Below are 25,249 nucleotides of genomic sequence, written 5' to 3' on the forward strand. Positions count from 1 at the left end.
GGCCAAGCTGGACGGGATGGTGAGCAGCAGAGAGGGCCAGCTGGGGGTCCTCTGGACAGGGGATCATCTGAGCTGGTGAGACAAACAGACACACACAGTCCTTTTGATCCCAAATCTGGGTGGTAAGAAAATGGGGTAAAACCATATTTCTGGTTTTCCTGAATCCTCAGAGATGTCCAACTGGGAAGACCATTTGCTGGGCCTCACAGGCCCCGAATACATCAGTTTGTCTCTTTGGTAGTGTAGTCTTACTGCTACCGTAAAGATAAGTGCCGCCAAGAAAAATGTTCATCTCCAGGCAGGCTGGCCTTGTGGGTGAGGAGTCTTCAGGTATGGTGGATTTTACAAGACTTTCCTGGTACAGAGCAGGAATTATTGATGGTAAGTTCTCTGCAGGGGCACACATCTCTCCATTCAATTCCTGAAGAAGTTGTAAGGTAGAAACACTTGGAGCTTGACAAGAGGCACAAAACCTGGAGACAGCCCATGACTGTGCAAACTGGGCCTTCTTCTCAAGAAGACTGTGGGCTGCTAATGCGAAGGGAGGGCTGGAGCACCAGTAGACCAGAAATGCAGGGAGGGAGTGGAATGGAGAGGCCAGGCATAGAACCCTGCAGTACAAGAGGGGCCCCTGAGTTCTGGGCAGTTCACCCGAGTTCTTTCAAACAGTGGTCCCACGTAACTACCAGGGATTAATGAAGGTACACACAACATAACACACCACTGTACAAGTTATGTGCATTGATGACACATCTGTCTGTTCTCTAAATCAATTTACAAAAGCAGGTTATTGTCCTAATTTCAGGAGTTGACACCAATATCGGTAGTCCTCAGCCCCCGGTGGCATCACCTGTCTCTCACGGTAGACTTGGCTAAGGTCACAGCTGGCTGAGCTTGGCAGATCCAGCCCTTCAGGAATCTGGAGTCACATCAGCAGAGGGTAATGAAAATAGGAATGATGGCAATTGTCTTGAGTAAAGCAAATTTGCACACCACGCATTTTAGTACAGTACGTTTGCCAGCATTCTCATTTAGTTTTCACTAAAGCCAAGTGACAGGGACAGACCACTTGTTCTTTGATGATGAGCAAACTGAGGCCCAACAAGGTTGAATCCTTTGCACGGACTTGTACAATAAATAGCAACTGAGTAGAAACTCACATCCAGGGCTGCTTCTAATCTCGGGCTGTGTAGGCAGCAAAGTTCAATCTGCAACTGCAAAGGCTGCAGTAACTCAACCCAATTCAAATCTAACTCTACCTGGAGTTAGGCCACAGGTTGAGGGCCATCTTCTCTACAAGATTGTCCTTCAGGCACCAGTCACAAGTGAGGGGATGCATGCCATAGGCATGGGTGATCAATGCCCAGGGGTTGAACTCTATCTGCAGCCCACTCCCCTGAGGTCTGGGAGGTCTGGCTGAGGTGAAGTGGCCCAGGGCCCCAAACCCCTAGTCACATGGTTGGTCTTCCTGGTGTGGCCAGCCCCAGCCCCGTTGTCTCATTAGCCTTTGAACTGTCAGGTGTGGTCCTGGGCCCACCATGAATAACCAAAGACGCTCCTATCGCATGAAATTACAAAGATGTAGAGGTCACTTCTGCAGGAACTGGGGCAAAGACCAGCCAAGTTTTCATGATGCTACAGAGGCTCATTCTACTGAACTATCCTCCTCTCTTGGATTCTGAGGTCATGAAGAAACTGCTGACTCTTTAGAAACAAGAACTAGGCAAGTGCTTTCCAGTTGGTAATATCCTGGGGAAGTGAGCTGAAGGGTAGACCAGCCTGCTCAAACCCAACCCAAGGAAGGTAGGCCTGGCCTGCCCAGCTGGAGGACATGCACCCAGCGTTTCCATTTCCAGACAAACGTGGTAGATTCTTTTGCCTGTTGTGTTCAAATGGCTAATTCCTGAGACACCAAGGTTTCAAAGAGAGAAAAAGTTTATTACCATGCATGCAGCAGGAGATCGGATGGCCTATCAGCTCAGTTCCATCTCCCCTGAATTGCAGTAATTCTGATAGTTTTATAGAACTAAGGATGGGCAGGTTTTAGGATAATTGAGCACAGTGTCCCCAGCTGATATAATGAGAGGTGGTCTAATTATTCATCATGTGCAGATTGATTCCATGCTTAGTCACAGAACGGATGTAAGAAAATGGCACCCCTCATATGATGATGGGCGTGATTTTTAGTATTAGAATGAAATATAGGTGACCTGTAGGTTCAATTCTAATACTGCACAAGTCAGGAGGGCCTATTTTGATTAGATCCAGTCTTGGTTATCAAAATTACTTTGGACTTGGGGTGGATTCGTTCTAGGCTGACCTAAAAGCCTTCATTAATAAACATTAGGGGCTGTCTTTAGTGATTACAGGACTAAAAGTTGAAAAACTGGATAAATGGGTACAAGTGAAGATTAGTCACAAGGATTTTACAAGATAAGGGCTGTGCAATCGTAATCAGAGATCAAGGCAGCTGGATTACAATTTAGAGATTTCAGGTATTCCCTCTGTCTACTCCAGTACACCAGAAAGCAAAAAGGAACATCTGTATAATGATTCAGTAATAAAAATCATCCCTTAAATCCTAATTTCTGGGTTACATTACTGGACTCTTTGGGATGTCTTCTTAGCATCTTATATATGGAGCCATGTTTTGGGAATTTCTTTTTGTACCCCAAGTATTTGGCACAAGACTCGGGGCCAGCCTTTGATTGGTGCTGAGAATAGCAGGTGGCCTTTGAGAAGCCTCCGTGCCGACAGCTTCCGGGGGCAGACACTCAAATGTTCATTGGCTGGCTGCTGACACACACACACACACACGAGGCTCTGGCAGGGGCCCCCAGTGTGGGCCCTGCCATCAGGAGAGCCACTGCATCAGCAGGGGAAATCCGTGTGTTCAGAAAACAGCAAACCAAGAACAGGCTGTAGTTGACATGGGCCTCTGCCTTGGGCTGGGGACTCCTGGTTTTTCTAATGTTATGATGCCTTTTTAATATATAAAATGTGGTCCAGCCCATAGAATAGTAGCTGCATTTTAAATCTCTGTTAATAAAGAAAACAACTATGCCAAGAAGACCAATATGTTTAAGTAAATTTTTATTACAGCAGCACCTACACCTATGAGAGAAATGGTCAGACCTATCCCCTATCCATGTGGGATATTTTAGGAATTCTGTCGCCCCGCAACGTGCAGGGACTCTTGGCTTTCTGGAAGTGACTCCACGCTCGTGGCTTCCCGTCTGAGAGCCCCCCGGCCTGGGCCTGTTTGACCTCAGAGCACCTGCGGAACTGCAGGGCCTCACCTGTGGATGGCTGACTTGCCAGGATTTTCTGTAGAAAGTGACCCCTGGAGAAATGACGTTGTCTTCCCCCCTGCCCCCACCCCACCCCCACTTACACTTTTCCCTTCCCCCCGTGGCCAGGCCTTTGCATTCTCAAGGGCTGGGCTCTCAGAGCCTCGGGAATTAGCGCCCAGCCCTGTGTTGCAATGGCTTTTCTGTTTCCAAGATCCTGCCAGTTGAAGATGTTGGTTGAAGATATTGGCGGCATTGTCTGAGAAAGGGAGAGGCGTGAAATGCTTTGTGGCTGTGTTTGCAAGAGGCAAACACGGGGCGTGGCTAGGCCCCTGAGTTCTCAGAAGAGGGCAATGGTGGCAGATCCGCGGAGACCGCACCCCGAGGGCCAGCGGTTGCAGCCCCTGTTGGGGGGAGTGGCGGCGTGGGGACCTGTTAGGACTGGCCAGACCTGAAACTTCCGCACCTAAGGGGCCCCCTGCAGAGGCACCGGCCTGCGAAGGTGCAAACCGGTCCAGACGGAAGGCGGCAAGCAGGAGTGCCTGACAGCTACAGCTTGTGGGCTGAGGAGTGGTGGCAGACACTGAGCTGGACAGGGCTGGGGCTCCAGGGAGAGGCCACCCTCTACTCCCAGGGAAAAGTTGGGAGCAGGTGGGAGCCTCCTGCCAGTTTTGGTGTAGGGGACTTGACCTGGTTCTAACTGCGTCTGGAAAAACAAAGAAAACTACAGGCATCCCAAGTTTTGGGGAGATGGTACCTGCTACTCATAGTCAAAGGAAACACGCCCTTTGATTTAGAGAGAGCAGCAAACTGAGGCCTCAATGGCAAAGCACTCATGATAAGAAATATCAAAAAAAAAAAGGTTTTTGTTTTATTAGAGTGGTTGTAGGTTTACAGAAAAATCATGCAAAAAACAGAGTACTCACACACCACCTCCCCCCAAGGCACCCCGTTTTCCCTAGTATAATATTTTGCAATCGTGTGGTATCTTTGTTTCACTCGATGTTATTATAATTATACAATTAACCGTAGTTTACAGTAGGGTTAATTCTTTGTGTTGTACAGAGGAAATATCAAAATTTGTTTCCTACTTTTATCATCAAAGAACAAAAATTTCTAATTAATTGGATTTCACTCTAGAAGAAAATAGCTAGATTAATTCCATCACAGTCACATGTACCCCCTTAAGAACAAACACTGGCGTTTCAGGAACAATAGATTGGGAATCAGTGGAGTTCCTCGGGCAAATGACAGGCATGTCCACAGACTCCTATTGTGCATATGACCAAGAGCGACTTGCCAGTAACCTCCCTAGGTAGCTTATAAGGGCCACTGTTTTAGTTTCTGAGTTGCAGAATGCAATGTACCAGAAATGGAGTGACTTTTAAAAAGAGAATTTATTAAGTTGCACGTTTACAACTCTAAAGCCATGAAAATGTCCAAACTAAGGCACCAACAAGAGGTTACCTTCACTTAAGAAAAACTGTTGCCATCCAGAACAGCTCTGTCAGCTGGGAAGTCACGTGGCTGATGTCTGCTGGGGTCTTAGGGTTCTGGACACCTCTGTCAGCTGGGAAGGCGCAGGCGACATCTGCTAGCTTTCTCTCCCCCTTTCATAAGGCTTTCCCGGGGGTGCCTTCCTCCCCCATCTCCCAGGGTCTCTGGCTGCATGGGCTCTGGTAGCTCTCAAGCTTTTTCCAAAATGGTTCCCTCTTAAAGGGCTCCAGTAAGCAACGCCACCTTGAATGGGTGGAGACACATCTCCATGGAAACCATCTAATCAAAAGCTACCACCCACAATTGGGTGGGTCACATCTCCGTGGAAACAATCAAAAAGATCCCACCCGGCAATACTAAATGAGGATTATAATACTTCGCTTTGCTAGGGTACAGGACAGCTTCCAACTGGCACAGTCACCAACATTTAATTTCCATGAACTAAAATTAGTCCACTGCTGGATTTCCCAGGTCCGATGCGGTGCTCTCCGAAGGCGCCTGGCTGCCTGCCCCTGTACTGGGCCAAGCCGCAGAGCACTTCCTGGTACGTCTGAGCCCTGGTGGGAATTCCTGCTGTTTTCTGGAAGGAAGCTCTATTAGCCATTCAGTAGTGATGTCACCTTGCGCTGACCAGAGTTTGTCTTTGTTCCTGTTGTTGCTGTTTAGTTAGAAATATGTCTGAGTTCAAATTCGCCATTATTGTTTTAGGTTTTCGTGGCTTGGGGGATTAACCAATGGTGGCGTTGGATGCACATTTATATCATGTACATTGGGCTAGAATTGTCGTGACTGGCCTTTATGACATTCTACTTTTAGTCCCAGCATGAATCATCAGTGCCACTATTGTTAGTGCGGATGGGCCCTCAACAACCACCACCCAAAGGAAAGATTTACTTCTCAGTGAGTGTGAATCCCACTGATATCCCACAGTTCTTTTACCTTGAAAAGCAGGAGGGGGTGAGTAGACTGTGGACACTTTGCTCTGCCTCTATGGGCCATGATAAAAAAACAAAATTTTGCTTCAAGTATAAGACGCTGTGTTCTGGAGAAGATGCGGTCACACAGGTACATACAATTGTCAGAGCTCACTAACCATACACTTAAAAGCTGTATATTTTATTGGATGTAAATTATACATCAATTAAAAGCAAACTAAAAATAAAACAAGAATATAGGAGGTCAGAGAAGACTAGGGGCTCTTGTGACTGATTGATCTTCATGGAAGAGGAGGTGAGACTTAAGAAGCAGGAAGAGGCTGAGAGCGTATAATTCAACGTAATCACAAGGATACATCAGTCAAACCCGAATTGAGGAAAGTTCTGCGAAGAAGGAGGCAGTGTAATCTTAGAGAATGCCAGTGTCATAAAAGACAAAGAAAGGCTGTGGGGATGCTCCATAATAAAGAAGATCAAAGAGACAATCAGACTAAATGCATACTTAATTCTCACCTGGATCCTGAACTAAAAGAACATTCTGAGACCTAACGGCAATTGAATTGTCAACTGTAGGTTAGATGAAAATGCTGCCAGTGTAGATTTATGAAACTCATAACTGTACTACGATTATGTAAGACAGTAAATATCCCTGTTCTTAGGAAATGCACACTGAACTTTTCAAGTGTAAGGGCGCACGATATGTGTAACTCACTCTCAAAGGGCTCAGAAAATAAAATTATGCATGCATGTGGTGGGAAAAATGTGTGTGCGAGTGTGTGTCAAAGTATTTCCTTATTGCTTACTCGGGAACAAAGGAAAGCACAGGTCTGGTCCTGGTGGGGTCCCGGCTGACAAGGCTGCTTCAAGACTTGACCAGTGTTTTTCCACCTTCGGCACATCCCAGCGTGGAGGATGCTACCAGGACAGTCTGCGCCCATCAGTATCTCCTGAACGCCACGTCATAGCCACAGCCGATTCATGAAAATCTTGACTCCTGAGACACTGTTACCTGGAGATGAGCACAGCATAGATAAAGTTTATATGGGACAATGACATCTATTCTGTCTAGTTGCGAGCACATAATTGAGTGAGAAGGGAGTAGAGGGATAATAATAAAATAAAAAAGGTAAATGCTAGACCAGGTGAATCCAGGTAAAGGTCTATGATGGGTGTTTTTTGTACTGCTTTTCTTTTTCTTTCAGCAAATTCAAAATTATTTCCAAGTCAAAGTAAAGAAAAAAAAAATAGTGGGGATAAGGGGTAGAAGGAATTCCAAGAGCTTCATGGTATAAACTTGTGTCAAGAAGGCTGTGGCCTCCAGTTCAGACGCCTATCCGCATTCCAGGGGATGATAATCACCATGACAATTATATTGCTTTAATAGTTGTAAATGGGTAATTCTCAGCAATAAAAGCTAAATTGATTCTGTTACAAACCTGAGAGAGTGCAAGAGACTGTCCTTATTGCTTAACTTGGGTAGAAAAGAAAAACAAGGACAGTTTTGGTTCCTGTTGACAAGGCCAGTTTGAGGTTTGGCAAAAGTGTTTTTCCACCATCTGCACATTCAAGCCAGGAGGGTGTTATCAGGACATCCTCCTTCAATCAGTAACTCCTGCGAGCCAGCCCAGGGCTGATTCACGAAAACCTTGACTCCTGGGTCAGGCCTCTGTTTCCTGGAGATGACTGAGGCACAGGCAAAGGTTATATACGTTGGACAAAGACATCTATTCTGGCTAATGGCAATTCCCCACGAGGACCCAAGGAAGAAGAGGGACATCTGGTGACTTCTGGTGGGCCCTCGAAGGTCACAGTGTCTGGCCTTGCTCCGAACCCAGAGGAGCCTGGTGCTTTCAGAGGTGGCCAGCACCCCTGTGGGGTTCACTGAGGAATGAAATGAGCGCGCCTGGGTCTTCTGCACGCACTGCATTTGTACTAACGTGGACAACAGTGATTACTCTTTTCCTCCCACATGGATGGGAGGAGATACCAGATGAGTTCATTCAAGCACACTTCCCAGACAAGGGGCAACCTCATTCCTGACCTCAGTGACGTCTAGGATAGGTGAAAGTACAAGTTGCACTTTATGGCCAAATCTCTAGTTTGGACTGTAGGGTCATGAGCTGAGTGTCCTCTGATAAGGATGAGCCTGTCTTGGGGGACTTGGAAGTTCAACCACATAATGAAAGTGATTTGCCTGTTTGCCAGCACATATAAAATTGAGACCCTGTGTGTGGGAAATTAAGCCCAGGTGCCAAATGGGCTTGTACTCAAGACAGATTTAACCCCTTTCTTTCCTGATCATGCCCTATTAGTCTTTCAAGAAGGAAACATTGAGAACAAGAGTTTGCTTTATTTGCACTGGGATTGGGAGGTCTCCCTGGCCATGAGTCAAAGTTTTTCTGAAGGGCATGTAGCAGAGATGAAGAGGAAGGCGGCATCGAGAGGGAAGGGGGCGGCAGATGGGAGAACTAAGGAGGAAAAGACTAAGTCTCTGCTAGCCATGTGCAACCCTAGACTACGCCACAGGCATTGACCACATATGATCTGATAACATACACCTGGGGGCCAGAAGACAGCAGGCCTTGAGGTCCCTGAACTTTGAGACGCCAAACATTCTGGTGCAGCCCTACCAGCTGTTTCAAGGCACAGCCTAGCAAGGGCTGATGTGAGGCAGTGAGAGCCTGCCCAGCCCCCCAACTCAAAGTGCCCTCCTGTACCCGATTTATGCAGCCACCTCCTTCCCAGTAAAAATAGTCCTGTTATTACTTACTGAGTCTCTACAGCGTTCCAGGCGCCATGCTGCACTCTTTACATGTATTACCTTCTTTATACTCACAGCCTGTGTCCTCATTAAAGGAAACAGAGGCTCGGAAAGCTGACCTGCCATGGTCAAAAAGTTTGTAAATAGTAGAGCTGGGATTTTGGACCAGAAAAGTCTGGCTCCAGATCTTATATACATTTTTGTCACATTGTGCTCAGATAAACACACAGAGACCATGTGAGATTTTTCCAGCCTCTTCTTGGGATGCCTCTGGGCATCATAAGGCAACAGGTGTTTTGTCACCTGCCTGAGACTATCTCCAGTTTGGCTGTGCATGTTACCAGCAGCTCCTTGTTGTGACTTCAGAATGCTGGTTTGAGTTGCCAAGGTCAGGAGGTTTGATAAAAACGGATGAGTCCCATGAGTGAGAACTGTCAATGGACTGGGCGAGGCCGGTGTCCAGGGATGGCTCTCGCCCTGTGAGTCACTTGCAGCCTTCTCTCTTCTGTTCTGCAGCCAGCCTCTGCTCAAAGCCCAGGGCGGTGGCTCCCAGGGAGCAGCCCCTGTATCAGGGGCCTGTGCATTGCATCACCACCATCGTGCGGACGGAGGGCCTGGCGGGGCTGTACCGGGGGGCCAGCGCCATGCTGCTGAGGGACGTCCCCGGCTATTGCCTCTACTTCATCCCCTATGAGTTCCTGAACGAGTGGATCACCCCCGAGGCGTGCACAGGCCCCAGCCCCTGCGCCGTGTGGCTGGCAGGCGGCATAGCAGGTAAGGTGAGGTCCCAGCCCTGTGCCAGCCCCTGCCTTGGGGGCAGCTGGGGGGCCTGCCGTGCCCATCTCAGCCCTGAGTGGGGGGTAGGACTCATGCAGCCATACATCCAATAATTCTTCATCAAGTGGCTCCTACATGCCAGGCCTGAGCCAGGCCATGAGGGTGGGGATGGGAAATGTCCCCTCTTCCTTTGCCCACCCTCTTCCCTCTAGAGCTATGGAGATGACAAGTCCCTGCTTGATTCATTCAACTTTATGTCAACCAGTATATTTCGAGCACTTACTCTGTTTCAAGCACTGCTGCACTTTGAAAGAAAATCATGGTTTGCCTTTTTGGCTATCGGCACACGGCAAACCTTTCTAGTGTAAGGGTTTCATTCATTCAATAAGTAGGAATCAATCTCCCTATTTTTCAGATAAGGAAACTTCGGTTCAGAGAGATTAAGTAACCAACCCAAGGTCACACAGCTAGGGTGCAGACAGTATAGCAGGAGCTCTGCAGTCTGGAAAAATCCAAGTTCAAATCCTCACTTACTCATTTTGGGACCATGGAGTAGTCATTTAACCTCCCTGCGCTTTAGTTTTCTCATCCATAAAGTTGACATCATATTAGTAGCTTTGGGATGGGGTTGTGAGAATTCAAAAGACTGGGTATGATCAAGTACCAGGATCATTCATCAAAAAATATGTTTTGAGTCCCTCGTATGTGCCAGGCACTGTTCAAAACAGTGGGGATACCACAGAGAACAAATCAGACCAAGATCCCTGCTTTTGTGGACCTTATGTTAGAGAGGAGAGAGAGTTAGGTGGCGAGAAACGCTAAGGAGGCGAAGGGAGCAGGGAAGGGATGGGAGCGGTGCAGGGGCTGCCCTTTTAGACACAAGCCCTCCCTGAGAGAGCATTGTTTACAGACCTGGAGGGGTCTGGGCAGCGGGACTGGCTTGTACAAAGGCCCTGCAGTGAGGAGAGTGCCTGGCACGTTCGACTCATAGGAAAGAGTCCAGTGTGGATGAAGCAGAGTGAATTGGGGCAGAAAAAGAGGCTGGAGAGGTCATAGGGAGCCAGACCCTCAAGGGCCTTGAAAACCATTGAAGGACGGTGAAATTTCTCCCTAAGTGATGGGAATGCCATGCCCAGCTTAGAGTAGGACAGCAAGGTTTCAGGATTTAGTTGTTAAAGCGTTACTCTGGCTGTTGTGGGGAGAACTGATGGCAGGGGAACAAAGAGCCCTGGGGAGAAGGCTACTGCAATAATCCAAGCAAGAGAAGTTTGAGGTTTGGACCCAGGAGGTATCGGTGGAGGTGGTGGAAAAGCGGTGAAATTCTGGGAATATGTCAAAGGTAGAATCATCAGGACTTTGCAAAGGATTATACGTTGTTTGAAAGAGAGGAGCCAAGGATGCTTCCAAAACATAAGACCTTAGAAACAAGAAGGATGGATTTCCATTCATTGAGCTGGGAATGGAGGCGGGGCGGGGGTGGAGGGATGGGGGCTCGCAGCCAGTTAGCCAATTTGGGACATGCTGAGTGCGTGTTGCCTGTTTAACAATCCAGTGGCATTTCGAGGGGGACATGAGTCTGGAGTTGAAGAAAGGGGTCTGGGCTGGAGACATAACACTCGGGGGCCACCAGTATAATGTGGCGTTTAGTCACCCACTGAGTGAGGTCACCTGGGGGAATGGAGGGGGTGGGTCAGCGATGGAGCCCTGGCGCCCTCGGTCTTTAGAGGCCGGGCATGGGACAAGGACCCACGAAGGAGAGTGAAAAGGAGCCAGTGGAAAGGTAAGAAAGAAAGACAGGAAGGAAGGAAGGAATGAGGGAGGAAGCTTAGTGTGGCGTCCTCAAGCCAGGTGAAGAAAGTTTCGAGGAGGGAAGATGGCAACCACAGAGGTCAGGTGAGGTGCGACCTGAGAAGCAGCTATTGGGTTTACCCATGTGGAAGTCACGAGACTTCCTGAGAAGTCTTGCTGAGAGCCCTTTTGAAGGAGAGGAAGGTGGGAAAACCTAGTTAAAGAGGGATCAAGAGAGAATGGGGTGGAAGAAATTGGAGAAGCCAAGTACATAGAACGCTCCTGAGGCATTTTGCTATATAGGGGACAGAGACCTGAAGCCATGGCAGGAGGTCAGAGATGGGGGCTAAGAGAGGGTTGCTTCACGAGAAGGCGGCTGGCAGGGCACCTTTGATGCTCATGGGAAAGATCTGATAAGACGCTTGTTTGCTTTTATCCTCCTCCTCCTCATTAGCTAAGTTTTAAACTGATAACAAATACATGTCAAAGTCCGCATCTTTTTTTAATGTAATTTTATGGAGATATATTCACATCCCATATAATCATCCAGAGTGTACAATCATTGGTTCATTGTATCATCACATAGTTGTACATTCATCTCTACAATCAGTTTTTGAACATTTTCATTGCTCCAAAAAATAAAATGAAAATGAAAAGAACACCCAGAACATCCCATACCCCTGATCCTCCCTTCTATTTATTTATTTCTTATCTTTATTTTTCTTACTTATCTGCCATACCCTGGATAAAGGGAGTATCCGTCACAAGGTTTTCACAGTCACACGGTCACACCTTAAAAACTATATAGTTCTACAATCATCTTCAAGAATCAAGGCTACTGAAACGCAGCTCAGCAGTTTCAGATTTTCCTTCTAGCTATTCTAATACACTATGAACTAAAAAGGGATATCCATATACTGCCTGAGAATAACCTCCAGGATGACCTCACGACTCTGTTTGAAATCTCTCAGCCACTGAAATTTATTTTGTCTCATTTCTCTCTTCTCCCTTTTGGTCAAGAAGGCTTTCTCCATCCCATGATGCCGGGTCCCCTTATCTCGGGAGTCCTGTCCCACATTGCCAGGGAGATTTATACTCCTGGGAGTCATGTGCCCTGTAGTGGGGAGGGCAGTGACTTCACCTGCAGAGTTGAAAGCCCACGTCTTACCTACCAAACAACAGTGTCTTCCCTGAGCCCTCATGTTTCTGAGGCCCGTCTGTGCCTGGCTCCGGGTAAGTGCTCAGAAAGTGCTAGGCTTGGTAGGCAATCAACCCTCTGTTCTCATTTCAGGTGGGAGCAGGTGGGCGTGGCCTGGCAGGCAGCTCTCATTTTGTGGTGCCCACACCTGTGGGCTGAGGATGGGGAGCATGCAGGGGACCACTGGGACCCATGCCTGGGGAGGGCCCCCCTTTTATCCTGCAGGAGGGTGTAGAGTCCCAAGGGGCTCGCTGAGGGCTCTGGGCAGGAGACCCAGGGGGCTGGAGGCTGGGGTGGACAGAGGGCCCAGGGCAGGTGGAGGTCTCTTTTGAGAACCACAGGGCAGCAATTACAAAACCTTGCAACCCTGCTGCCCTGGACTTTAGCATCAGTTTGTTTTTCTCTCCGCACCCTAGAATGTGCCAGTTTCTGTGTTTACACAATAACCTGCTGTTATTTTCCTAGAGTCCTTTATAGTCACAAAAAGTACTCAAACCAGAATACCTGAGCTTATCCAGCAAGGCTGGCCCTATGGCTTCTATCTCACATATTTGGAAAAGAAAAGCGATTTTTAAGAATTAGCCCTGCTCTTTTTGCTAGGCTGGCCCTTCCTTGGGAAGCAGCCTCTCAGCAGTGTTTGCTTAGCTTTTCCATGTTCAGAGTAAATCCTGTCCCTGGAGTCACAGATTTTTCAGTCTCAGGCCTTGCCTGGGGCTCTGCCCTGGTGCCTGAAAAGGTGCTGCAGAGTATTTTATGGAGCCTGTTACTATTTCTCCAGTAAAAACTGTTGATAAAAGTTGCCATTTCTTCAGCCCCAGCTCTGTACCTGGCACTGTGCTAAATACTTTGCACGCCCCTGTTCATTTGGTCCTCACGGTAACCGAAGGCTTGGGGGAGGTAGGAGGGGGCGCCTCTGCACACCCCAACCCTGAGCCCTTTCCATGTCCCCCCACAGTCTTGTAACAGCTTATGAGGCCTCTCAGTGGTTCTCATTTCTGTCCTCAGGGAGCCAGGCTCCCTCCAGATCCCAACCGGTCAGCCCCTGACACCTGTTTGTCTCTCTCTTTACAGGAGCAATTTCTTGGGGGACAGCAACTCCTATGGATGTCGTGAAAAGTCGGCTCCAAGCTGATGGGGTTTATTTAAACAAATACAAAGGTGTCCTGGACTGTATCTCCCAGAGCTACCAGAAGGAAGGTCTTAAAGTAAGCGCGCCACAGCCCGCGTGGGAGTCCATTTCAGTCCCTGGAAGGCGGTTCAGGCATTTGGGGGATGTGAGATTATGGAGAAGGGCATAAGGAGATTGATTTGTCCGCGGTGGTCAGGCAGGCACTGCACCAAGCACCTCACCCCTGCTGTCCCGCCTCTTCCTCACCCCAGGCTGCCGCAGGAGGGGGTGTCCCCCACCTCACACAGGTTCGGGGAGCACTAGCAACCGGCCCTGGGTCACACCGCTGGTGCATGGCAGGGCCAGGACTTGCACCCATGTGTCTGTCACCAAAGCCTGCATTCTCATCGGGATAGGCTGGGAGACCTGCCCACTCACTGCTCGAGACTCACCCACCGCCTCCTCCAGGGGGCAAGGCCCAGAGCCCCTCCCACCCTTCCAGCCTGTGGGCATCACCCCCATCCCCTTCCTGCTCCCTGCTCCTGGCTCCTGCTCTCGGGCCCACCGGGGTCCAGATCGCCTCTCCTGCGGGCTCAGCTCTGGGACAGACTCCCCCCAGGTCCTGCCTTCTCTGTTCTCCCTGCAGCGAAGGGGCTGGTTCTAACCGCATGCCCCATCCCACCTTCAACCTGTCCCAGAACCGAGACCAGACTTCCACGCCTAGGCGCCAAGATTATAAACGAATTCAGTGCCATGCGCCTGGCTTCCCATGGCGTCTCCGAGCACCCTCTGGGAAACCATCGTGCTTGCTCTTCCTCCAGTGGGTCCCTCGCTTTCTTGTCGTTGCTCTCAGAGTCAGCGCGCTGAACAAGGCCTGGCTCCTGGCCGGCCAGCAAGGCCAGGGCCTCTTCTTCTCCGAGGATCACTTTTAGCAGGAAGCTCAGGGTTGCCTGTGGGTTAAATTAAATAATGCACATAAGAATGCTTTGCTTAATGCACGACACATAAGAAGCATTTAGAAGGATTTAACCGTCTGTCATTGGCATTAGCACCAGGGTGTTCAATATGTTTTGTTAGTGTTGCGCTCATCTCGGAGCCTTTTCTCCCATGGCTTCCTCACCCCCAGCCCCCCCAGGTAAATTCTACCCGTCCCGTGAGGCGAGGCCCTTGGCACAAAGCCTTCTGGTGCCTGTGCCCAGAACCCATGGCCTCCGCTGCGCTTCTCTGCCCTGCTCCTCACCCTTACAGCACTTCCTCACACCGGGGAGGGCACAGCTATTTCCGTACCTGCCTCCATCCCTTCTTAGAGCAGCTTTCCCGAGATCCTGCGTCCCTCCTCCCCCTAACTTGGGGAAAGACCCAGAGCTTCCAGGGCCCTGTGTTGAGGAGATAGCTGACATACGCACTCACGGGTGAAAGGACAACATTCAAAATACCCCTGAGGGCTGGATCGAAGGGCTAAGCCTAAAGGGCAGAAGTGCGTGGTAAGGAGGCCCCATAAAGCTGCCCTAGGGGCTCAGTGGTCACTCGCGCTGTAGAGGGGGGGCCATGGGCCAGCTGAGTTCACAACAGCTCCTGGGATGGGGGGTGGGGGAGGTTACCCGAGGGCTTCAGGTCTCCCAAGTTTGATATTAGTTTGACAGGCACTTATATTTAGAGTCCCTGGTGTGGACTAAGCATGGATCTAACAGTTGAGGACATAGCAGTAAACCACAGGGCAGAATCCATGCCCCCGTGAAGCCAGCACGCTAGTAGGGCCAGTGGTGGGACCTGGTCCCAAGGTGCCATTTATGGAAATAGGGCGGGCAGGGGGAGGGAGGGGGCAGGGGATCGGAGCGTGGCCAGACTAGCGCGACCACCTCTGCCTGCCACCCATGAAGGAGGCATCCACTGGCTGTGGTCCAGGGATGGAGACAGGCTGGGGTCTTGGAATTCTGCTTTGCATAAGTACAAGCGATGTCCATGGAACTTCGTTTCTATCTTTACACTTTCAGGATTAGAGTTTTTCCAGTTTCATTATTTTAAAAAGAGATTTTATATATAGATATTTTACAAGAGCTGTCCTGAAAGAAAGGTGGAGCCCAGGTTCAGCCTCGATTGTGTGTTGTCACTGCTGTTGAGTAGCAGAAGCAGTTTGCAATTTAACCAAGTACAGACGGACACAGCAAAGATGTGAAACTGAACGTTCTGTTTTTATTTGAGATGTTTTTGACTATTTCCCAAAATATTAACGTGCCATAAATCTAAGAAGTCTGTAGAAGCAAAATTTAACTGCTGCTATCTTTTCCTCCCCAAATTACTATGCTCTGTGAAAAAGCACAATTTGGGCTGGATGACCAGTTTCTTACTCCCGATGTGTTGGGTCCACAGTGCCTATTCAGGCACAGATTTAGAGACAGCCTTTCTCACCGTGATTAACTGCTGCATGCACCAGAGGCTTGCTTCTAAATTAATTTTTTGATTCTTTTTTATAAATTAGTTTCAAAGTAGATGAGAAATTTCACAAAGCACAAGAGTATATACTGTCTAAATGCCTCAAAGATAATCATTGAGATTCTTGTGGCATATTCCAAAATTAATCCCAGCCTGAGCAAGCAAGCATATGTGTGTGCATATGCAGTTTGTGTGTGTGAGCCTTTATATATGAGCATAAATAGTTACGTCTAAGAAACTGCCCCCCACCCCCCCCCCACGTAAAGTCCTGGAAAACTGGGTTGACTCAAAGGTAGAGTCTCAGCGGCAGCAGGAGGAACCGGACTCTTCCCTGAGCCCCAGAGGCAGCTCAGGTCCCAGCTGAACTAGACTCTGGCTCGATGCCACACCCGTTCTCACTTTTATTGTGGCTCCCTGAGGCATGAAACTCCGAGGCCGTCATCACCCAAGCTGGGCCCACTGTCCTGGGAAGAAGGACTCAGTGATACTAAAAAATTGTAAAGGAAGCAAATGGTGCCCAATTACGAAGGGAGTAAACCCTTCGTAACTCCCTTAATGGTGACCATGGAGCGGCCTTTATTATAGGGGACATTAAAAGTCCGTGGACTTGGGGATTATTCCCAAGTCAAAGGAGCAGAAAGGCCTGGTTGTTTGCAATGCTTTCTGGACGCTTCGTGGGGATCCCCTTGAAGCACACAGGCCGTGGGTCCCACTGGGAGGGTTGTTGTCTGAAATAAGGAGTCTCGGGGTGCGACCGTCGTAGCCCAGAGGTGGCTGCTGTGAAGGGGCTGGGATGATGGGAGGAGACAGACCCTCAGGAGTCCAGGAGGAGCATTTATAGGTGGAGAAGCTTCCTGAGGTGGCACCGGGCTCAGGGGTGGTCCTGTGGTGCTGCCCTCAGGGGTCCGGGGCCCTCTCCCAACTCTAGAAATCCCCCCCACCACCACCACCAGCTCAGAGACTTCCCGTTCAGGTCCGGGTGGAATTCTTTCATTCATCCGCTCGTCTGATTCATTTGGTCAATGTCTGTGGAAGGTCCAGTGTGGGACAAGCACTGGGCCAGGTGCTGGGGATTCAGAGGTGACCCACGTAGACAGCCCTGCTCTCAGCCACAACTGCTATTGGTGGGAAGACAGACAAGTCAGGGGTGATTGGAGGAAGGCGTGAGAAGTTCTGTGATGGGGAAGTACTAAGCGTGACAGGTCAGAGTGAAGCCAAAAGAAGCCCAGTGGTAGGAGAGAGCTGGAGCCTCAGAGGACGGACAGGACTTTTGTCTGCCTAGAGTGCCAGGACTGAGAGGCGTCCCAGAGAAGGGGCAGGGCTTGCAGACCGGAGAAGGGGTGTGGACCTGGCCGCTGAGGCCCATGGGGAGAGACTGGACTTAAGGCTTTAGGGATGAACCCGCAGGTCTGCTCTCAGTTTGCCTTCTCTGGACCTCGCAGCTGAGTAGAGCACAGCTGCTGGAAGGGGTCACAGCTGTCTGAGGGGCCCCCAGTTCTGCCAGGCTCAGTGCAGTGGGCAAGGAGGCTTGCACCCCAAGCTGGGTCTTGCCTGGCTCAGCCTTGCAGAGAGCAGTGGAGACCAGGGCCACAGGGAGCCTCTGTGGGCACCCCGCATGGAATTTTCCTCTAGGAGCCTAGTCCAGTTCCTTGCTGTTGTTTGGTCCCTCTGGGTGAGCCTGTGGAATTCCAGGAAGGTTAGATATGAGAGGAGGGCGCTCTGCCTAAGTCGCTTCAAGGTTTGGCTGAGCCACTTAGCTCACCCGGGAGCTCCAAGGCTCCCCCTCGGGTCCACCGAGGCCCTCTTCTCTCCCCTTCTCAACCAAGTTGCATCTCTGAGGCTGCTCCTGTGTCTCGAGGTGCAGGCACCTGTCCTGCAGGCTGGTCCCCGGCGTCCTGCCCTGACATCGCAGTGCCCAGCGGCTGCGGAAACCGGGCACACTTGAAGGGCTGGATGTCGAAGTGAAGAGTGCTAGCGCTTTCTTAGACTCAGTAAATCCTACAGGAGTCAGATAATATATGTCTGTTTCGCACAATTCATGGGTAGTTTATGAACAGATGGGCATTTGCTTTTACTAGTGTTGTTTCTCCCCAGAAAATAGAGTTTAGGGCATATGCCCCTACCCTCACCACCCCCCCTCCGCCCATCCCCCGCTGCTGCCACGGGGCTGGACCGGGAAGGCCAGGGGTGGCGGCTGGGCTGGGTGCTCGGTCTGCTGCGGCGATATGGGCGAGCAGCGGAGTTAGGGCCTCCAGCTTCCAGAGTGGGTCACTGGGTGAGAGTCGGTGGGTGTTGGTGGGACCGGGTTGCACTGTTTGCCTGTAGTGCAAGGACAGGTAAACCGGATTCTGGAAGCAGAAAGAAGGGCCACGGGTGACCGCGCTGCGCAGGGGCCGCGTGGGGGCGGCGCGGGGGCGACACCACCCACCCTCTGCCTACCCTCGGTGGTCCCCCCGCGGGGTGTGTCCCGGTAATAACCCGGCCCCTGCGCAAAGGTGTTTTTCAGGGGTATCACCGTGAACGCTGTGCGCGGCTTCCCCACGAGCGCGGCCATGTTCCTCGGGTACGAGCTGTCGCTGCAGGCCCTCCGCGGGGACCACGCGGTCGCCGCCCCCTGAGCGCCAGGTCAGTGCGCCCCTGCCCCGCCAGCCGGGCCTCCCAGGACTCCAGACGCTTTCCTTCCGCCATGAAAATGTTCGGCCTTCTGAAGCCTCCTCTGGCATCTGTTTCTGTCTGCTCTGGGTTAGTCTGGGGGGCTGGCACTGCCACCCTTCTCGTCGTCCAAGGCGCTTCCGACACGCCCCACCCCCACCCCGGTGCCGGGCGCCCCCCGAGTCCGCAGTGAGAGGCCAGCAAGGAACTTACCCGCTTACAGCAAACCGGCGATGTCCATTTTCCCATCCGGCAGCTTCGGTCTGTGCAGAGAGGCCTTTCCCGCTTCTCCTCCGAGGCTCGGCAGTGAGGACTTGAGCCAGGATGCCTGAGGGGGGCGCCGGCTCCCACCTCCCTGCTGTCCGCAGAAGCCATTGGGTTGACCCTAAAGCCTGGAGGGCAGGTCTCTGGCATCTGTCCCCACCTCCTGCATCCTTTCCTTTGCCCTTTCTCAGAAACACCACCACAGCCTGAGGGTTCTTCTGATCAAGTGACTCCCTTGCTGAAAGCCCCTCACTGGCTCCCTGTTGCCCTCCCGGTTTAACATCCGTCTTTCATACTTTCTCCAGACCCATCTTTCACTGCCATCCTAAGCATATTGTCTTCTCTCTCACCTCTAGAGCTTTGCTCATGCTTTTCCCTCTGCCTGACACAATTTTCTGACACCTCCCCTGCCCCCATACTTAGATTCATGGCTCCTCTGTCACTCAGGTCTTTATTTAGAAGCCTCCTCCTCCAGGCAGCCTCCCTGATGTCTCAGGGGGGGATGACTTGCGCCTGCTGTAGGCTCCCACCCACAGGTCCTGTGCATCCCCTACCACATCGCACTGTATAATCACTGCCTGCTTAGTTCCCTCACTCCACAGCGAGCGAGAAAGTTCCAGGAGCGCTGTAACTAGTTTTTTTCACTTCTGTGTCCCTGGTATGTAACGCAAAGCCTGGCACACAAGAGGCCATGCAGAAACCTCAAAAGACGGGTGGGTGATCAAACTCCAGTCCCCTCACTGCCTCCTCTTCTTCTCCTTGCTTTTCCTCCCTTGTTTCCCCTTCCCCAATCTCAAACTGGTTATCAGCCAAGCTCAGACAGCAAAGTGAGGCAAGTCACCGAATTTTCTAGTCAACTAAGAAACTGTTGTGCTTCCGCCTTCGTTACTGCAGATTCTTCCAAGAATTTTGGAGTGCACTTCCCTCCTTGGTCAGGGTATTCTAGAAGACCTCACTGCTGCCTCCCCTGCAGGCTGCAGAGGCATTTGTGGGGCAGCAGTCTTCCTCGGACTCGTGTACAGTGCGGGTGACAGATGTCGAGAAAGGACATGGTCCCTCGGGGTGACACTAGTGAGCCCAGGACAAGCCCTAGAAGTTGACTTTAAACAAAACGCTTTCAGCTTGTTACTAAAGCACCAAAATTGCAACTTTCCTGGCTTTTTGCCCTTTCTGATAAAAAGGAGAAGGGTAGCAACCCATTTTGTATAATTAAACATCTTGGGTAAAGTGTTATGGATTTGGGTTACATGCAGAACAGGGGAGAGAATAGGTTTTGTTCTTAAAACTGTGCTCAGCTATCAGCCCCTGCCTACACCCGCTATACCTGCCTCCTCGCCTTTTTAAAAATCCTGTAATAAAATCAATGTACTTTTATGTAGAAAAAAATAGAGAATACAAATAAACAGGAATAACCAAATTAAAATGCCCTGAATCCCAATACTTGCTATTTACTATGCCTCGAAGTATTTTTTCTGTATATCCCCCAAATGGGATCGTATTTTACACAGTATTTTATAATCCATTGTTCCCATTTAATAGTTCAGGACCCATTTTCTATATCATGAAATCTTCAGCTGCAAGCTGAAATCTCCAGGACCTCGCAGATCCCAGGACTGGCTGGACGCCGGCCCAGGTGATTTGCTGCTTCGGGAAGGAGGAGGAAGTTTCTAGCAAACCAAATCACTGTCACCCTGCCTTCCAGAGCAGTGACCGACCCAATTGGAAAGACTTTTTTTAGAAAGCGCTCCCGGAAAAGGGGTGAATGATGTGTCAAAAACTCTGCCCCCCTTTTCCTGCCCAGGGCAGGAGAGGAGGCTGGGGTCTCCCGGGGGCAGCAGGACATTTCCAGTGGGTCATCTGGAGCCTCGGCTTCACCAAGCGTCAGCCAAGGTCTTCCCACTCCCTGCCCTAACCCAAGAACACCATTTTTGCAAGTCCTGGGTTTGAATTTGCCGGGGAGCTCTGAGAATTTGGGCAGGTGGTGCTCCAGGCGGCAGTACCACCCACAGGGCCTCCCTCTCCGTCTAGACAAAGCGCGGTGCAGGGCTGTACCGGGAGCAGCGCCCAGGGAAGTGGGGGCCGGGGCCGGCTTAGGAGACCCTGAACGCAGGTGGCGGAAATTACGCAGAAACTGTTTCCAGGTGCCTGGAGGCTGTAGTCTCCAGCTCCAAGAAGCCTCCAGATTCCTTCCAACAAGCAGATCCAGAGCTCCCCCAACCTGCAGTCCCGGAAAGGACGAACCCTTCCATTCCCCTACTATGATTTCTCTCCGGGCCCGTACACATGAATGGCCCAAGGACAGCCGAGACCCCCGGTCCGTGCGGCCTGAGGGGGTTGCTTTGTTCTTGTGAATTTTTTTGTATTTACAGGGGAAAGCACAATCTGAGCACCCCGGAAAGCGGCCTTGGTGGCAGGGGCGGGTCCCAGCTCTTAGGCTGGTCTGAGGCCAGCAAATCCAAGTGCTCCAGCCCTGCCCGCCCACCAGGACTCCCTGTTCCCAGAACCTTCCTGGAATTCCGCTGCGCGCCCTCTGACCCGACGACACCCGTGTCCCCAATCTCACTGACCTACTTCCACGTTCAGGAAAATGCATGTTCAGGGAAAGAAGATACAAGCCTTCCGTGAGATGTTTTTTGAACTGTTATAAATCATCTCAGACGCTGCCTTGTGTTCAAGGCACTCCTTGGCCCATAGCTGCTTTGCAAAGACAAAGCTCCAAGCAGGTCTGGTCCCTGCATCCTGCTGGCCAGGAGGCGCCGCTGGGTGAGCTTCTCATCTCCCCCCCTCGCCCCGGGGCTCCGCTGCACCCACGCACCCGTGCGCACTGCAGCACCCAACCTGCAGGGCTGAGTTCACCGAAGCAGAGGGGGCGAAGGCTCCCCACTGCACCCCAGCTCTGTGCCAGGGGGCACCTTCGGCCGAGAGCACTGACTTTGAAGTCCTTTCTTTCACAACCGCCGCACTTTGTCCCTCCCCGCCCTGGCCGAGGCCTGGGAGGGGACCTTTGATGGGTCACCATGGATTTCCCAGGGGACTCGCGCCAGGTAAAGAGAGAGATAAGAGAGGCCAGGCCCCAGGTCCACCGTAAGTCTCCGGGAATTCCCTGAGGAACTGGGGTTGTATCTAAGTTTCCGAGTAAAAGCACTGAGGACCTCTCCAGGTGTTTTCTGTATCAGATGTCTGCCTTCCAAGAGACACCTAGCCGTCTTTGTGCCCACCTCTGCTCAGGCCTCGGTCCTGAGAGAAGCCCACCCGGGTACCAGGGCCCCGGGGAGCGAGGGGAGGGCCTGAGGCTGCAAGAACCGCCAATGGCTTGTGCTCCAACAATTTTACCCCATCCCATCATGGCCAAAAGGCAGGGGGCATTCAAATATTTGTTGAAGGAATAGTTGAGTTATTGGAGAAACCTCCCTGGACCAGCTGCTGTCTCCCAACCACCCTCCATCTTTCCTGCCTTTGTACTTTTCTTTAGCCTGGGAACCCTTACCCCCTTTTCCAGAAAAGGAAAGCACCCTGTTGTCCAAGACACAACTCAGATGCTACATCCTGGGGCTTCCTTGATTCTCTTCTTCCCCCAGCAACTTCCATGGTCCTTTCATGCATACGTCTCCTGGAGCACCGTGTCCCACCTATGCTGCAGTCACATCTACACCTTCTTTTTGCTACATGCTGTGCCCTCCCTGAGGACCAGGGCTGAGTCTTACTGTCTTTAGACCCAGTGAAGCAGCATTCAGTGCTTGGAATAAAGGAAACATGAATCAATGGGTAAAAACAGAAGTATAACAATGTTAATTAAGAATTGCTTATAATAAAAATATAGAAACTAATCTAAATGCCCATCAACAGAAGAGAGGATTAAATAACTTGAAGTGAACCCATCTCTGGAATGGTATAATGCAGGCACCAAAAAGAATGAGATAGATCTACATATATTGTCATGGAAGTATTATGTTGGTAATAAGTTAAGTGAAAAGAAGGAAGTTGCAGAAAAAGATGTATGGGGTTTTTCATTTTAATTTGTTATATGTGCATATTTCCCTATATGCATAATTATATAGGCGTTGAAACAGTCTGGAAGGATCCACACTAATTTGCTGATATTGAAGGCTTTCAATTTATAATTTGATGATTTCCTTGTGTCCCACTATAGTATTTCACGTTTTTTCCAGAGAGCATATACAGTTTTTATCATTTTTAAAAAATAAAAGCACATGTTTTTGCAGCGCTGGGGTTCCATGTTGGACACTTGATTTTCAGACTCTCAGCTGGCCCTGCTACCCAACCTCAGTACAGCTGAGCCGCAGCCCTTCTGCCCCCACCCTGCGTGCTGCCCCCTGCAGGTCACACACAGCCTCTGCACCCTTTGCACTTCCCCCCTCCAAGAGCATCTGTGCTGGAAAAGAAAGCACCCCAAGCTTCATGAAGAAGCTCACCCCCAGCCTAGCTAACCCCTGTGTGGGCACCAGTGACCGCCTCTGCCGTCTCTCAGGTTTTTCTGAAGAAGATAATCTGGTGGAATAGTTGGGACCAACAACTCGGGGGTTTCCCTCAATCAGTACATCATAGCCTTTCATTCAACCAAAAACAGTGGGTGCTGAGAGTGGCTCTGTGCTGGGTGCTGGGCTGACCATGGAGGGAGACTGCCTTCAGGTAGCTTGTAATGTGCATTGATTTCTGTGTCATTATCAGAAATGTTCTAAAATAAATAGAACACAATTTTTTAAAATGGCTGAAAACAGAATAATTCCAAGGCAGACATCGGTTTTGGCGTCTGCATTCAGTCTTGGCCATTTCGCCGTACTGAAAACAGCAAAAAGAGAACAGTGACCGTTACCCTCCAGTGGTAGTTCTCAAACATCTTGGTTTCAGGGTCCCTTTACACTCTTTAAAATTGCTGAGGGCCCCAAAGAAATTGTATGTGGATTTTATCTATCAACATTTACCAGAAATTAAAATTGAGACTGAGAAAAATCATTTGAGGTATTATAGTAAGCCATTAAATGTTAATATAAGTAACTTATTTTATGAAAGTAACTGTACTTTGCAAACAAAAAAATTAATGAGAAGAGTTGCAAATTTCTCAAATATCTGACTTCATAGAAGACAGTTGGATTCCCTTCTGTTATCCTTTAATCTGTTATGATATTACCTGTCATGTAGCCTTTGGAAAACCCCACTGCACACTCCAGAGCTAATGAGAGTGAAAAGGGCAGATAACATCTTTATTTGAAATTAGTTTTGACCTTGTAAGGCCCTCAGAGAATACGGAGCCTCCTGCACCCTCCACTGGAAATCTACAGAATCGCCACTTGGTGGCAGCAGAGGTCAGCTAAGCCCTTCCCTGGCACTTGTTCCTGGGTCTCACCGTCTCTCCACGGTGTTGGTGCCCTTTTCCTTCTCTATGGCGGAAAGACACTCAGAATAGGGAGACCCTCACCCTGTGTTTCAGTCCCAGGTCTGCCACCAGCCGTCTCCCTGCATGGCCTTGGCCAGCCTCTGCCCCGTCTGGCCCTCAGTTTGCTTGTCTGTGAAATGGTCACACTGGCTGTCCCCTTACCTACCGTCCAGGGCGCCCATGAGAATCAAGTGCACAAATGGTCTTATTAAATGTGAAGTGAAAAACGTACAGGTTGGGGGAAAAGAGGGCCATTTGTGATTTTTCTGATCTCTGTGAGTTTGGGTTGTTTGCATTTGGGGGGGGCGGTGGCTATTGGGCGTCTGCACATAGAGTCCTGCTCCCAGGTCAGTGGCCGTCTGATAAGCTTGCTTGGGGAGGGGCACAGGCAGATACTGGTGCCCCCAGTACCGGACAGGTTATTTGTTCAAGCCCTTAGAACTCTGAGCCCCAGGGCCCCACTCTGCTGTGATGGCATCAAAGAAGTTTCTGGCAAGCACTTAGTCCAGCAGAGGAAGACAATCCACAAAGACCAGGGAGCCAGAAAAGCCATTAGAGAAAGGCTGCTTCCCTCTTCTGGCTGAGAGCGGACGGGCCAGCCCGCCTCCTGCCTCCCATGAGCTCAACCAAGCATCTCCCCCTACCCAACACCTGTAGCCGCTCTGAAGACAGTAGCTGTGTCTTACTCACCTTTGCCTTGACTCCAGCACCTGGTACCCACTGAGTGCTTAATTAGTAAATACTAGTTAAGTTAAATAATTTAAATTTAAATAAATTAAACCACATCCTCAGGTATGCAAACAATACATGCATTTCCTTTGTGTTTCTCTCACTAAATTTGGTTTTATTTCAAGCCTCAGTTGTATCTGACAGCAGAAAAAGTAATTTTGCCATTTTAGGCTAAAACTCAGAAATTCTGAGTTAAACCCAGGCAGTTCAGGAGTTTCTCCTCCTCCCACCCTAGGACGGCTTTAGATTAGGGAGGGTTATTTATTGTAAAGTCTGAAATTTCAAGTGCTGCCTTTATGTCTCACAGGGGCCTCAGGCCTAGTGCCGAGCCCCCTCCCCCTTGCCAGCTATGTCCCCACCCAGCAGGAAAGGCCCCCCTGCCCCGCTCATTCCTCCGTCACTCAGACCAGCTGCACGTCACC

At 50.2% G+C, this 25,249-nt stretch overlaps 1 protein-coding gene across 3 annotated transcripts in view; it reads left to right on the plus strand.

Moving 5' to 3' along the window:
* SLC25A48 (solute carrier family 25 member 48) overlaps positions 1–24,739 on the plus strand; it is a 49,025-nt gene extending 24,286 nt beyond the window's left edge. The window contains exons 5-8 of one of the 3 annotated variants that reach the window (XM_077138513.1): positions 9,000–9,257; positions 13,318–13,451; positions 18,283–18,412; positions 21,073–21,161. In XM_077138513.1, coding sequence (XP_076994628.1) covers positions 9,000–9,257; positions 13,318–13,451; positions 18,283–18,405 — 515 coding nt within the window. In that variant the 3' untranslated portion in view covers positions 18,406–18,412; positions 21,073–21,161. Of the gene's footprint in view, positions 1–8,999; positions 9,258–13,317; positions 13,452–18,282; positions 18,413–19,597; positions 21,048–21,072 lie in introns of those variants that run through there. The other 2 variants (XM_077138514.1, XM_077138512.1) reach the window with 2 other exon arrangements.
* Positions 24,740–25,249: the final 510 nt, after the last annotated feature.

This window comes from Tamandua tetradactyla, chromosome 20 (assembly GCF_023851605.1).
Source record: "Tamandua tetradactyla isolate mTamTet1 chromosome 20, mTamTet1.pri, whole genome shotgun sequence".
Taxonomy (NCBI): domain Eukaryota; kingdom Metazoa; phylum Chordata; class Mammalia; order Pilosa; family Myrmecophagidae; genus Tamandua; species Tamandua tetradactyla.